Source organism: Carcharodon carcharias, chromosome 15 (assembly GCF_017639515.1).
Source record: "Carcharodon carcharias isolate sCarCar2 chromosome 15, sCarCar2.pri, whole genome shotgun sequence".
In the NCBI taxonomy this organism is placed as follows: Eukaryota; Metazoa; Chordata; class Chondrichthyes; order Lamniformes; family Lamnidae; genus Carcharodon; species Carcharodon carcharias.
In genome coordinates, this window is record NC_054481.1 from 57,501,619 (window position 1) to 57,517,753 (window position 16,135).

General features: G+C 42.3%; 1 protein-coding gene across 2 annotated transcripts in view; it reads left to right on the forward strand.

The window, feature by feature from the left end:
• LOC121288054 (myosin phosphatase Rho-interacting protein-like) overlaps positions 1–16,135 on the forward strand; it is a 235,057-nt gene that overhangs the window by 213,512 nt on the left and 5,410 nt on the right. For both annotated transcript variants that reach the window (XM_041206333.1, XM_041206334.1), the window contains exons 16-22: positions 996–1,143; positions 2,334–2,451; positions 3,062–3,221; positions 3,706–3,825; positions 4,195–4,281; positions 6,095–6,254; positions 8,973–9,058. In XM_041206333.1, coding sequence (XP_041062267.1) covers positions 996–1,143; positions 2,334–2,451; positions 3,062–3,221; positions 3,706–3,825; positions 4,195–4,281; positions 6,095–6,254; positions 8,973–9,058 — 879 coding nt within the window. The remainder of the gene's footprint in view (positions 1–995; positions 1,144–2,333; positions 2,452–3,061; positions 3,222–3,705; positions 3,826–4,194; positions 4,282–6,094; positions 6,255–8,972; positions 9,059–16,135) is intronic.

Sequence of the window (16,135 nt, forward strand, 5' to 3'; positions counted from 1 at the left end):
TGTATTTCTGGTAGTTACATTCTGACAGGTTATTCAGATTGAACCACCTAAATAGATGGGCAGATTCTTGGACACAAGATCTCATCAGCAGAAACATTTCACTTAGTCACCTATTGTTAAACTGCACTTAAGTTGCTACCATGTACTGAATGAGTGCTTGGGGTGTTTCTCTATAACCCATATAGAAATGGGATACAACTGACTGTTCACAATTTAGTTACTGATGCAACCTCTAAAAGGGTGCATTGTCACTCTCACAGTAATTGGAAATACTATAGCAGTCCCTAAATATTCACAACATAATTAAATGGACTTCGTCTCTTCTGGAGCTTTCATACTTTTAAGCACTAAGCCACCTAGGCTTCAGTCTGTCTCTTTCAACCCAACATTTTCACCTTAATATTATTTCTGATTCCATATCATCCTCCAATCACTATCTGATATTCAAATATCTTGCAAATACCTTTGGCATTACAAACCAGATATGATAAGATTTTGTACATTTTTTAAAAACATTTTACCCTCCACTCCTGAGCGTTATTGTCCACTGCCCCAAGTTACCCAATGCATGAGCAAAGTGCACATTGATTGACTATTTATCTATTGGGGACGTCACAACCAACAAACAATTGCTTGCTCATCTGGCAATGCACTTTTCACTAGGGAATGCTAGATGATTAAACAGAAGCCTTGGATAATTTTCTCCTCCCAGTTCAGGGCATTGATGCCACTTCTAATATCCCAGTACTGTTCTGACTCAACTCACCTAACTCAACATGGCCTGGGACCTGAACATGGATCTCCATGGTCCTTATGGTTCAATTTCAAACATTCAAGTGGTACATGTACCACTGAGCCATCAGGGTAGCCTCTGTAGATGCTAAATTGAGAATAAGATGAACACATATTACTGCTGGGTTTTGTTGATTGAAACTGAAGTCATCTCAGCAAAAGGATGTGATGCACTGTGAACAAATTTGTTTCCATTCTAACAGGAAACCTGTGAGCGTGGTTTCACAGCAATGGAAGAATCACATCAGAAGGTGATTGAGGAGCTACAGAAACAGCACCAGCGTGAACTAGAGAAACTACAGCAGGAGAAGGATCGCCTACTGGCTGAGGAAACTGCCGCAACCATAGCAGGTAAACATAATTTTTAAAAAAATAGAAATTTCAATCATATCAGATTCTAGATTATGCATTTGAATCAATAACTTGATATCAGATCCCAAATACTTAATTTGTTGCAATATGTAATACACCATGAGCCATTGTTCAGTCTTTGCCATGAACTCCATTCCCAGCCGATCATTTCTGGCAATTGAGGCTGAACCAGACTGTTCGTAACTTTGGTGTCATATTTGACCCTGAGATGAGCTTCTGAACACACATCTGCACCATCACTAAGACCTGCTGCTTCCATCTCTGTAATGTCACCTGATTTTATCTGTGCCTCATCTGTTGCTGAAACATCAATAGCTTTGTTATCATTAGACTTAATTATTCCAACACACTCTGGGGCAGCCTCCCAGCTTCCACCCTACAGTCTGTATCCTAATTCGTACCAAGTCCTGTTCACCCATCACCACTGAGCTCGCTGATTTAATTGACTCCTGGTTGAGCAACGCATCAATTTTAAAACTCTCATCCTTATTTTCGAAATGCTTCATGACCTCGCCCCTCCATAGCTGTGTAATCTCTTCCAGCCTTACAGTCCCCTGAGAGGGAACGAGGGGAGGTGATACGGTCGCTGGGCTAGTAATCCAGAGACCCAGGTTAATGCTTTGGGGACTGGGTTTGAATCCTGCCATAGTAGATGTTGGAATTTGAATCCAATAAAAATCTGGAATTAAAAGTCTAAAATTGTCAATTGTTGTAAAAACCCATCTGGTTCACTAATGTCCTTTAGGGAGAGAAATCTGCTGTCCTTACCTGGTCTGGTCTACGTGTGACTCCAGTCCCACAGCAATGTGGTTGACTCTTACATGCCCTCTGAACAAGGGCAATTGGGGATGGGCAATAAATGCTGGCCTAGCCAGCGACGCCCACATCCCATGAATGAATATTAAAAAAAAATGTCAATGCTGCTCCTGTTCTGGTCTCCTGTGTAAATTTCCTCTCTGCCTCTATACATCTCTTCCTTCCTTTAATACACTCTACTGCTTCACCAAACTTTTATACATCTGCCCAAACATCACCTTAGCTGGTTCAATGTCAAGTTTTATTTGATAGTGCTCCTGTGAAGCACCTTGGGACATTTTACTACATTAAGGCTGCTGCTACTGCTGTTGTTGCTCTTGAGCCAAACATTATGTCTTGCTGTTTCTTTGTAGCTATTGAAGCAATGAAGAATGCCCACAGGGAGGAGCTGGAGCGAGAGTTAGAGAAAACCAACCGGTCTCAGATCAGTGGTATGAATGCAGATATAGAGGCTTTGGGCAGACAGCACAAGTAAGCATCTCACTCGTGCATGCACTCCTAAATGAGTAGCAATGTATTCTTAATACAGTGGGCTCTACTTGTATAACATTCACAATTTGCTATCGTGGTTAAAACAGTGGACCAGGTTTTGTTACAGTAACATTTACAGGATCTCAATTTTGGTGTCTCAGCTCTGATCTGAGTACTCTGGTTTCACCAGCATCAGAAGGCTCTGGTGTCAGGTTCTCGTGTCCAACTTGAAGCCCAGTGTCACCAGTAAACCTAAAGATATTGGAGCCCCTACTGGGTCACCCATGCCATTTGTTTACATCCGTAGATTTTATATTGTACACATTGCTCAGAGTAGGAATCTCTGTTTACTGCTTTGGTACCATGGTGTTCAAGTTTTCAGACTATCTTCTGTACATCAGACACACTTTGAATACTTACCTTTCTGAATTATGATCCTGAGATCTGAAAATTGAAGGTCCTTAAGCCAAATGAACAAACCTAAAAAGATTGCTGTATATGTGACAATTACTTCTGATTGGAAGATGTGATCCTTATACCTGGTTGCTTTTATTTTTGATCTGACTGTCCTCACACCGATCACGTGGTGATTCTTTGCTCTGTTTAACAGAGAGGAAATGGGCTCTGTCCAGCGGGAGTTGCAGGTTCTGTCGGAGCAGTACTCCCACAAGTGTTTGGAAAACTCTCACCTGGCTCAAGCATTAGAGGCCGAACGGCAGGCACTTCGGCAGTGTCAGCGTGAGAATCAGGAGCTAAATGCTCACAACCAGGTAACACATGTATAATGCTAAAAGAATCACAGAACTAGACAGTTCGAGCTAGGGGTACAGAATTAACAGAATGCAGCAAAGACTGCATGTAATCTTGCTATTAAAGTTAGGATCGGTCTCGGTATCCCTGTACCAGGAAAGAGAAAAATCATCCAGAATTCCTATTCTTGAGCATTGTTCAGTGATTCCTTCTGCAAGGGTTGATGTGTGTGTTTATGTGTGTATGTGGGTTGAGTAAAGGCAGGATCGGCTGATTAATGCCAGTAGAATCATAATACCTTGAGTGAGTGACTTCAAGGGAGAGGGCAGGCTGAGGATAGAGAAAAGGAGTGAGGAGAAATAAGGACAATGTTTAAATGCCTCTGTGTTTAATTTCTCTAATGAGTTTTCCGGAGCTGCAATGGCTGCAATTAAAACATGTAGAATGATTATTCTTGTGGGATTATGAGACACCAGCTGTTCTCCGAATCTAATTCTTTTACAGGAGCTAAATAACCGCCTGGCTGCGGAATTTGCAAGGTTAAGGGCGCTGGTTACTGAGGAAGGGAAGGGAGAGGATGCTGGTTCACCCCTCTCACTAGGGAAAGATGTCTATGAACTGGAGGTAAGAACAGGATTTTAAGTACCATTCCCTCTTGGCCCAATGAGGTTGCATGCAAACAGCCTCAGTTTTGTGGCTTTATTTCATCTTTCTAATAGTTAACTGAGTGGTGCAGATTGAATGTCTGCTGTCTGAACTTGGGGGTTGGTGGTGAAAGACAACAATTACAGTTCACGCCAAGAAAGAAAACATCACACTGTGTATACTGTATACACTCATACTTCCACTCTTACATTTTCACATGGGCTCTTCTGCACTTGCACATTTCCTTACTTCACTATGTCTGCTTTTGAGCACTTTCTGAGTGAACGCATACCATCAGGACCAAGGTGAAAACTCAAACAACGTTTCTATTTTTTGTTAAATTTCCAGGTTTTATTGCGGGTCAAAGAATCTGAAATACAGTACCTGAAACAAGAGATTAATTCCCTAAAGGATGAACTACAGACTGCACTGAGGGTGAGTGAAGGCAGATGTGTAAGAGAAATCACAATAACTATATAAATAAAAGTTAGGCCACATCTGCATTTTTGGGTTCCTCACTATTGGAGAGATCTAACTGTACATCTTTTACTCGTTCTTGGAATATGGTTGTTGCTGGCCAGCATTTGTTGCCCATCCCCAATTGCACTTGAGAAGATGGAGGTGAGCCACCTTCCTGAATTGCTGCAGTCCATGTGGTGTACTAGACTCACTGTGCTGGTAAGCAGGAAGTTCCAGGATTTTGACCTAGCAACATTGAAGGAGTGGCATTATAGTTTGTAGTTAGGATGGTGTGTGACCTGGAGGGGAACTTGGAGGTTGTGATGTTTCTCCCACGTCTGCTGCCCTTGTGTATCTAGATAGTGTGAGTCGTGTGTTTGGAAGGTGCTGTTGAAGGAGCCTTAGCTGCAGTGCATCTTCTAGATGGTACATATTGCTGCCACTGGGTGCTAGTGGTGGGAACGGTGCTGATCAAGCAGGCTGCTTTGTCTTGAATGTCGAACTTTTTGGGCGTTGTTGGAGCTGCACTCATCCAGCCATGTGGACAGTATTCCATCACACTCCTGACTTGTGCCTTGTAGATGGTGGACAGGCTTTGGGGAGTCAGGAGGCGAGATACTTGCTGCAAAATTCCCAGCCTCTGATCTGCTTTATACTTAATATGGCTTGTCCAGTTAAGTTTCTAGTCATTGGCAATCTCCAAGATGCTGATGGTAGGGGATTCAGTGATGGTAATGCCATTGAATGTCATGGGGAGATTGTTAGATTGTCTTCTGTTGGAGATAGCCATTGGCTGGTATTTGTGTGGTGCAAATGTTATTTGTCACTTATCAACTCCTGAATGTTGTCCAGGTTGGACACTAATTGCTTCATTATCTGAGGAGTTGCAAATAATGCTGAACATGATGCACTCATCAGTGAACATCCCACTTCTGACCTTATGTTGGAGGGAAGATCATTGATTAAGCAGCTGAGCCCATGACACTACCTTGAGGAACTCATGTAGTGAACAAACTGCAATACAGAACAGCTGAGAATGATGCCAAGGGTCTGAGATACATGGAAATATTGGAGAAACTGGCACTGTTTTCTTTGGAAATAAGATTGATTTGAAGTGTTCAGAATGATAAATGGAATTTGAGGTAAAAAAAAAATCAGACATGGGTTTTGATCTTAAACATGATATAAAGAGGGAGATTAGAAGACACTTTCACATGTAGCTATCTGCATGCTACAAGTGGTGATTGATAAAGAGTTATTTACAACATTCAGAAAGGTACTGGTTAATTCATTGAATATAAAAGAGTATGGAGAGAAATGGGAGTGTATGACAAGTGCCCTCAGAGAAATGTAAAATCAGCAAGGGATGTACAGGTTTCTGTTTGTGCTAAAAAAAAATGTTTGTCTGTGGCCACGATAACCAGTGATTCAATCTTCTAATTCCTGCAAAAGAGAACCCTGTGTTCCATACTGTATTTCTATTGGTTAATCCAGCTCCCTTGCCCTGCCAGGGGTCAATAACTCCTTCAATGCTGTATGTTACTGGCTGTATCTCTGTTGTTCTTAATCCAAAGCCCTCTGACACCTAAACTAGTTTTCTATGACATTATCAGTTGTCACAGTTTAAATAATTCTCTTTAAAAAATCGAAACAGAAAGTACATTGATGATTTAATTCTTGATCGTTTCATTTTCTTTTAGGCGGCATCCTGTGTGATTTTCTTTTCATGCGCCTGCTGTGCTAAATCAGTCAGTTTAATTAATGTATATTGTTATGCTTGTTTTGTAAGGACAAGAAGTACGCCACAGATAAGTATAAGGGCATCTACACAGAGCTGAGCATCGTTCGAGCAAAGGCTGACTGTGATGTCAACCGGCTGAAAGAACAACTAAAAACTGCCACGGAAGCACTGGGAGACAAGACGATAGACTGTTGTGTTACTACCTACGGTAACGATGTGGGGAACATACTTGAGCTCCCTTTATGTTAAAATTCAGAAGGGTGTCATTTGAATAACAATAGATCAGTTCGGCAGCCTGTTTCTTCCAATGGTAAATGTATACTCACTCCCCTTAGCATAACTGCAATAGTGTTTAAGAGAGGCAAGATATTTATTTTTGGAAGTAAATGTTATGGAGAAGGGCAGGGAATTGGGATTCATCAGATAAGAATGTTTTGAGAGGGAAAACAGCAGCAGAACAATGGGCTACCTTCAAAGAAAAGATGGTTCAGGCACAGTCAAGGTGTATTTCCTCAAAAGGGAAAGATAGGGCAAACAAACCCAGAGCTCCTTGCATGACACAGGAGGTAGTAATTAAGATAAAGAAGAAAAAAAAGTGTGCTTATGACAAGTGTCAGGTAGAAAATATAATTGAGAACTAGGCTGAATAGAGGGTTCAGAGCGGAGGTGAAAAAGCAAAAAAGAGAGACAAAGAGGGAGTATAAAAAGAAACTAGCAGCTAACATAAAAGGGAATCCCAAAGTCTTTTATAGGCATATAAATAGTAAAAGGGTGGTAAGAGGGGGAGTAGGGCCAATTAGAGACCAAAAAAGGAATTTACACATGGAGGCAGGAGGCATGGCTGAAGTATTAAATGAATACTTTGCATCTGTCTTTACCAAGGAAGAAGATGCTGCCCAGGCCATGGTGAAAAAAGAGGCAATTCAGACACTAGAAGGTTTAAATTAATAAGGAGGAGGTAGTAGATAGGCTGTCTATACTTAAGTTTGACAAGGCACCGGATGAGATGCATCCAAGAATACAGAAGGAAATAAGAGTGGAAATTGCACTGGCCATAATTTTCCAGTCTTCCTTAGACTCGGGTGGTGCCAGAGGACTAGAGAATTGCAAATATTATATCCTTGTTCAAAAAAGGGTGCAAGGATAAGTCCAGCAACCACAGAGCAGTCAGTTTAACTTCGGTGGTGGGGAAACGTCTAGAAATTATAATTTGGGAGAGAATTAATAGTCATATGGACAGATGCAGGTTAATTAAGGAGAGCCAGCATGGATTTCCTAAGGGAAAATTATGTTTAACTAACTTGCTGGAGTTTTTCAAGGAGTTAACAGAGGGTAGATGAGGGAAATGCTGTTGATGTGGTGTACATGGACTTCCAAAAGGCATTTGATCCAGTGCCGCACAACAGACTTGTGAGAACAGCTCATAATATAAAAGGGACAGTAGCAGCATGAATACAAAATTGGCTGAGTGACAGGAAATTTAGAGTAATGGTTAATGGACATTTTTCGGGCTGGAGGAAGTAATGGAGTTCCCCAGGGGTTGGTATTGGAACCCTTGCTTTTCCTGATATATATTATTGATCTAGACCTTGTTGTACAGGGAACACTTTCAAAATTTGGGGATAATACAAAATTTGGAAGTATTGCAAACTGTGAGGAGGACAGTATAGAACTTTAAAAGGGCATAAACAAGTTAGTAGAATGGGTAGCTATATGGCAGATGTTCAGTGTGGAGAAAAGTGAGGTGATGCATTTTGGTAGGAAAACATGAAGAGACAGTACAAAATAAAGGGTACTATTCTAAAGGGGCTGCAGGAGCAGAGGGCCCTGTGTATACATATGAATAAGTCATTAAAGGTGGCAGAATAGGTTGAGAGAACAGGAAATAAAGTAATACAGTATCCTAGACTTTATTAATAGGGGCATAGAGTGTAATAGCAAGGAGATTATGTTGAACTTGTATAAGACACTAGCTAGACTTCAGCTCGAGTATTGCGTCCAGTTCTGGGCACCGCATTTTAGGAAGGGTGTGAAGGCACTAGAGAGAGTAGAGAAAAGGGTTTACAAGAATGGTTCCAGGGATGAGAAACTTCAGTTATGAAGATAGATTAGAGAAGTCGAAGCCTTTTCCTTGGAGAAAAGAAGGCTGAGAGGAGATTTGATAGAAGTATTAAAAATCATGAGGGTCCTGAAAAGAGTAGACAGGGGGAAACCATTCCCACTTGTGACAGGATCGAGAACAAGAGGGCACAGATTTAAATTAATTGGAAGAAGAAGCAAAAGCGATATGAGAAAAAAAATTCACACAGTGAGTGGTTAGGGTCTGGAACGCACTACCTGAGAGGCATTCAAGAGGGAGTTAGATGATTATTTGAAAAGAAACAATGTGCAGGGTTATGGGGAGAAGGCAGGAGAATGGCACTAGTTGAAATGCTCATTCGGAGGTCTGGTGCAGATGGGCTGAATGGCCACCTTCTGCAACGTAACAATTGCGGTTCTGTGAAGAAGCTGCCGTGGTTAACAAAAATGGCAGAACGTGCTTGATGGACAGAATGGCCTAGTCCTTCCCTTTTTCCTATATTCTTCACCACACACTGCACAGTTTTGCCTGAGTTATCACAGATTATTGCAGTTTGGTTTGCAAATGCCAAATGGTACAAGGAACGGAGTATACACATGACAGAGGTTAGTAGAGTTGTGTTTATCCATCTGCTGCCTTCTGAGTGTTGGGCTGTGCTCTGGGCATGGTTCCCAGCTCATGTTTTTTGTTCTAGTCTCTTGTATATGCTTCTCTCAATGCTGGAAGATGCAGCATACTTCAGTTCGGCAGACCCATTACCCTCTCAAACTGATGTTTTCCTGCATTACTGCAATTTAAATGTTTTATGAGATTATTAACTGTTGCCTCCACTTATTCCGCTGCCAGATATCATGAAATCAAGAAGTAACCCAGATTTTTTGAAGAATAACAAGCCAACCAGTAGCAGGCTGCTGAGGACCCTGAGGTCGAAGGTGGGTATTAAACACCTCTACACTCTTTGAGAAATGAATGGGCGGATTCCCACTCACTTGAATCTGACTTTCACAGTCTTGCATGTTCTCAATACTCTGTTTGACTCCGGAAATTCAAGAAATTAATCTCCAGTAAGCAAACAGCACTCAAAATGTTGGGAGATGAGGTTCTGAGTTGCTGGGGAAAGAAACAAACAACTATTGACAAGCGGTCTTCACTTTATGATGAATAGTGCATGTAAGCCCAGTTAAGATGAGCAGAACTGTACCTAAAATATTGGATTGAACATTGTTATTTGTTGCCAGCTGCATCAGTGGATTTCACTCAGGAGCTCAATCTAAAGTTTTTATCAGGCTTCTTAGTTTAAAAAAAACATTGGAAATGGTGCAGAATAGATAGGCCTTGCTGCAATGAGGAACTGCAAATTAATATTAGTAAAGAAATAGTACTGGAGAAATTAAAGGGACTAAAAGCCAACAAATCCCCTGGACTACTATGTCCTAGTGTTTGAAGAGGTGGCTACAGAGATAGTGGATACGTTGGTTTTGATTTTCTCTCAATTTTCGGGAATTCCAGTGGATTAGAAGGTAGCAAATGTAACTCCACTATTCAAGAAAGGAGAAGAGGAGAAAACAGGGAACTATATAGACCAATTAGCCTGACAAGTAGTAGGGAAATGCTAGAATCTATTATTAGGGTCATGGTAATGGAGCACTTAGAAAATCATCATAGGATTGAGTAAAGTCAGCACAGATTTATAAAAGGGAAATCATGTTTGACAATTCTAAGGGTTTTTTGAGATTGTAGCCAACTTATAAGGGGCAGCAGTAGATCTAGTGCATTTGAATTTTCAAAAAGCATTCAAAAAGATGCCACAGAAAACGTAATTGCAAAAAAATATGGCTCATGGGATTCGGGGTAATAGCATGGATTGAGGACTGGTTATAAGAGAAAAACATGAGGGTAAGAATAAACAGATCATTTTCAGGTTGGCGGTACTGCAAGCAATCAGTGCTTGGACCTCTTATAGAATCTATATCAAAGATTTAGATGGTGGGGACAGCTAAGTTTAATGCATCCAATCTTGCTGTTGATACAAAGATAGATTCACCTAGAATGGTTACAACACAGGCCATTCAGCCCATCGTGTCTGTGCCAACTCTACAAGAGTAATTTAGCTGACCCACTCTCCAACCCTTTTCTTGTAGCCCTGTAATTTTATTCACTTCCCCTTTGAAAGCTGGCTTCTCCACCCTTTCAGGCAGCACATTCCACAGAGTAATCACTCGATGTGGAAAAGAAGTTCTTTCTTGTTTTGCCTTTGGTTCTTTTGCCCATCACTTTAAAATCTGTGTATTCTGGTTCTTGACCCTTCGGCCAATGGGAGCATTCTCTACCTACTCTGCCTAGATCCGTTTGAAAACTTTTATCAAATCTCCTCTCAACTTACTTGAAAACAGCCTTTTAGTTAGGTTAGAAAATAAGTTGTGAGGTGGATGTAAAGGGATATAGATAGATTAAGAGAGTGGGCAAGAACAGGGCAGATGGATAACTTCAAACTTGCCGACATTATTTTCCAATTTATTAGAAAAAATAGAAAAGCAGAATATTTTTTAAATGGTGAGAAATGGGGAAATGTTGGTATTCATCCTGGATATCCTTGTATACAAATCACAGAAAGTTAATATGCTTCCCTTTAGAGAAGGAATTCTGTTGTCCTCACCTGATCTGGCCTACATGTGATTCCAGATCCACAGAAATGTGGTTGACCCTTAAATGCCCTCTTAAAAGCCACTCAGTTGCATGAAACTGCTAAAAAGTCAAGAAAAAGGAATGAAACCAGACAGGCCACCCGGCATCGGCCTAGTACTGGAAGCAACAACAGTAAACCAGCCCTGTCGACCCTGCGGAGTCGTCCTTACTAACTTGTGTCAAAATGGGAAGGGCTGTCTCACAGACTAGTCAAGCAACAGCCTGACATATTCATACTCACGGAATCATACCTTACAGATCACGTCGCAGACACCACCATCCCACTGGCAGGACAGACCCTGGCGGCAGTGGTATACAGCCGGGAGTTGCCCTGAGAGTCCTCACCATCAACTCTGGCCTCCATGAAGTCTCATCAGGTCAAACATGGGCAAGGAAACCTCCTGCTGATTGCCACGTACTACTCCCCATCAGCTGATGAATCAGTACTCGTCCATGTTGAACACCATTTGGAGGAAGCACGGAGTGTGGCAAGGGTGCAGAATGTACTCTGGGTGGGGGACTTCAATGTCCGTCACCAAGAGTGGCTCGGTAGCACCACCACAGACCAAGCCCTAAAGGACATCGGTAGTGAGGGAACCAACAAGAGGGAAAAACATACTTGGCCTCATCCTCACCAACCTGCCAACTGCAGATGCATCTATCCATAACAGTATTGGTAGAAGTGGCCACTGCACAGTTCTTGTGGAGACGAAGTCCCATCTTCAAGTTGAAGATACCCTCCATCGTGTTGTGTAGTACTACCACCATTCTAAACGGGATATATTTTGAACAGATCTAGTAACTCAAAACTGGGCATCCATGAGGCATTGTGGGCCATCAACAGCAGCATAATTGTACTCAACCACAATCTGTAACCTCATGACCCGGCATATACCCCACTCTACCATTACCACCAAGCCAGGGGATAAACCCTGGTTCAATGAAGAGTACAGGAGGGTATACCAGGACCAACACCAGGCATGGTGTCAACCTGGTGAAGCTACAGCATAGGATTACTTGTGTGCCAAACAGCATAAGCAGCAAATGATAGACAGGGCTAAGTGATTCCACAACCAACAGATCAGATCTTAGCTCTGCTGTCCTACCACATCCCGTTGTGAATGGTGGTGGCCAATTAAACAACTCGATGGAGGAGGAGGCTCCATAAATATTCCCGTCCCAATGATGGAGGAGCCCAGCACATCAGTGCAAAAAATAAGGCTGAAGCATTCGCAACAATCTTCAGCCAGAAGTGCCAAATGGATGATCCATCTCAGCCTCCTCCAGAGATCCCCAGTATCACGTATGCCAGTCTTCAGCCAATTCTATTTACTCCATATTGTATCAAGAAACAGCTGAAGGTACTGGATACTGTAAAGGCTATGGGTCCAGACAATATTCCAGCAATAGTACTGAAGACATGCTCCAAAACTTGCCCCGTCCCTAGCCAAGCTGTTCCAATACAGCTACAATGCTGGCATTTACCTGACAATGTGGAAAATTGCCTAGGTATGTCTTGTAAACAAAAAGCAAGTCAAATCCATCCTGGGCAATTATTGTCTCATCAGTCTACTCTCAATCATCAGTACAGTGATGGAAGGGGTCATCAACAGTACTATCAAGCGGCATTTGCTTAGGAATAACCTGCTTACTGATGCTCAGTTAGGGTTCCGTCAGGATCACTCAGCTCCTGTTCTCAATACAGTCTTGGTTCAAACATGGACAAAGAGCTGAACTCCAGAGGTCAGGTGAGAGTGACTTGTTCTTGACATCAAGGTAGTACTTGACCGAGTGTGGCATCAACGAGCTCTAGCAAAACTGGAGTCAATGGGAATCGGTGTGGAGGAACTCTCCATTGGTTGGAGTCATCCCTGGTACATAGGAAGATGGTTGAGGTTGTTGGAAGTCAATCATCTCAGTTCCAGGACATCACTGCAGGCGTTCCTCAGGGTAGTGTCTTCGGCCCAACTATCTTCAGCTGCTTCATCAATGACCTTCCTCCCATCATAAGGTCAGAAGTGGGGATGTTCACGGATGATTGCACAATGTTCAGCACCATTCACAACTCCTCAGATACTGAAGTGGTCCATGTCCAAATGCAGCGAGACCTGGACAATATCTAGGCTTGGGCTGACAAGTAGCAAATAACATTCGCACCGCACAAGTGCCAGGCAATCACCATCTCCAACAAGAGAGAATTTAACCAATTCCCCCTGACATTTAATGGCATAACCATCTTTGAATCTCCCAGTATCAACATCCTGGGGGTTACTATTGACCAGAAACTGAACTGAACTGCCATATAAATACTGTGGCTACAAGGGCAGGTCAGAGGCTGGGAATCCTGCAGCGATTAACTCACCTCCTGATTCCCCAAAGCCTGTCCACCATCTACAAGGCACAAGTAAGGAGTGTGATGGAATATTCTCCACTTGCCCTGATGAGTGCAGCTCCAACAACACTCGAGAAGCTTGACACCATCCAGGGCAAAGCAGCCTGCTTGATTGGCGCCCCTTCCACAAACATTCACTCCCTCCACTGCTGACGAACAGTAGCAGCAGTGTGTACCATCTACAAGATGCACTGGAGAAACTCACCAAGGCTCCTTAGGCAGCACCTTCCAAATCCATAACCGCTACCATCTAGAAGAACAAGGGTAGCAGATAGATGGGAACACCAGCACCTGAAAGTTCTCCTCCAAGCCACTCAACATCCTGACTTGGAAATATATATCGCTGTTCCTTCACTGTCACTGGGTCAAAATCCTGGAACTCTCTCTCTAACAGCAATGTGGGTATACCTACACCATAGGGACTGCAGGTTCAAGAATGCAGCTCTGCACCGCCTTCTCAATTAGGGATGGACAATAAATGATGGCCTAGCCAGTGACGCCCACATCTCATAAATGAATTAAAAAAATTAGGATAGCAAATGATGTGTTAGCCTATATTATAAAGGGGATTGGAACATGAGTCAAGAATTTTAGATAGAGCCTTGGTGAGACCATACATGGAGTACCGTGTAAAATCTTGACCTCCTTACCTAGAGGATTGTCTTTTAAGGAGCTCATCAAAGGTTCACTTGACTGATTCCTGGGATGAGGTGATTGCCCTATTTGCCGAGGTTTAGTAGACTGGGCCTATATTCCCTAAGGTGGAGAGGAAAGAGAGGTGTTTTCATTGAAACCGATAAAATTCTTAAGGAGCTTGATAGGGTTGATGCTGGGAGGATGTTTCTCCTAGCTGGGAAGTCTAGAACTAGTGGTAACAGTCTCAGAATCAGGGGTCAGCCATTTAGTACTGAGATGAGAAATTTCTTCACTCAAAGGATTATGAATCTTTGGCATTCTCTGTTCCAGAGATCCATGGATGCTCGGTTGTTGAGTATATTCAAGAGAATCAGTGGATTTGTGGATACTAAGGGAATCAAAGGATATGATTTAGTGCAGGAAGGTGGAATTGAGATATAAGTTCAGCCATGATCTTACTGGATGGTGGAGCAAGCTCGAAGGGCTAGGTGTCCTACTCCTGCGCCTATTTAAAAAGTTCTTATGATCAGTTCAGTATGGGCTCAACTCCCAGCCAAAGGTGCTGGATTTCAGAGTCTGCTTTGTTCATTACAAAGTCTCAATGCCTCAGTGGAGAGTTTCTAATCCAGCGATTGCCAGTATTTCATTATTGCTGAGTTTTTCTCATTCCCAAGTCTTTGTAAAAAAATTTGATCTTGGGCTGTGGGCGAAGCAGGCAAGGTCACCTTTATTTCTGTCCCTAGTTGCTCTGAGAAGGTGGTAGTTGGATTTTATTCATGAACCTAACTATCCATCATTGATGACACTGCCTCAACCCCAGTTCTGGAGCTGCCTGTCACTCTGACTCGCTGTTGTAAGTTGGATGAACTTTGTCAATCTCAAGGGTGCACTTTACTCAGTCGCACTGCCTTGATCAGTTGATTTTCCTCAGTTCCACTGCTGTCTGGAACCCAGGTTTACTGTCTCAGGAGAATTTTCTCAAACCTTGAGCTGTCCCTCATCAACACTGTTTGCAGGTGAGTTTTTTTTGATCCAGTCTCTCAGACCTTCCATCACTGACAGTATAGGGTCTGCACTCCACTATTCCAAATCCAAATGATATATTGTAGATTGTGTCCCAGTCAGATAATCAATATGTTGTGCTTTATTCCATTGACCGTGCTTCAAGGGTACTACACTATCCATTCAAAATAAATACTTTTGTGTAGTTTCCTGGTCTGAGAAAAGTCTAGTCTGTTTTTACATTAAAAAAATGCCGTATCTGCAGTTATTTTACTTGTTCTCCCTTAGTTTGAAATAGCGCAGGTCTCGTGGAAAAGTTGAAAGGTACCTGTGCCGAGTTTGCTGTTGTGTAGGTATCAGGATGGTGAATGCCCTGTTTTGCATCATTTTTGAAGGTCCTACCTTGTCTTAAGTTCTGCTGTTGCCCAAGTACGATGCATGGAAGAAGTAGGTTCAAATGATAAGTTGCAGAAATATCTTAGTGCTTTGTGTTTGCTTACCTGGAGAATATCTGTTTGCAACTGGCAAAGGTGATCTAGGATGATGAGTCAGTGGGTGCATCACTCAATGCTAATCATACCATCCAGCTTTGGATCGATTGCATGCAGAGTTAGTTAATGCTACTTTGTAACTGGTGACTGCTAATTGTCCTGGAGCTTCTGGAACCTTAATTCCTTTACCTACTTCTTTCTTCCCACTTCTTAGCTGAGGCCAAGAAGTCTACTCCACAGCCTCCATGGGCAGTGCATTTCACTCAGTCACTACCTTCTGCAAAATAGTTAAATCTAAACTGTGAACCTTCCTTCATCAATGCAATAGCCCACATAACCTAGTTTTAGAGTTAATGGCAGTTCTGAACACATTACTGCAGTTCTGTCAATCTATACTCTCAAGAATTTTGAGTAATATCGTCCCTGAGCCTTATCATTAACAATCCAAGTTCTTCAACTACTCCTTATAACTCAGTTGGCTTTTTCTGCAATATCTTATGTGCCTGCTGTATTGTACAGAGAGCAGGACTAGGTATTCAAGTGTGGTGCCTTGTATCATCATCACTTCCTGCGGTTTGCACTCTTTCCCTTTGGTAATGTATCCCAAAGTACAGTTAGCTTTTCTTACTGTTGTCATACATTGTGTTGTTAGTTCCAGTGAGCTATTTACCAGTACTCCTAAATCTCTCTTCTGCATTGTACTGTGAAACCTCAAGTTGTTTGCATCTCCAATGATTACTTCACCCAGTCTTATTGCCTTGTGTTTGTCTATGCAGTGATATTTGCCACTGAACATCCCATTC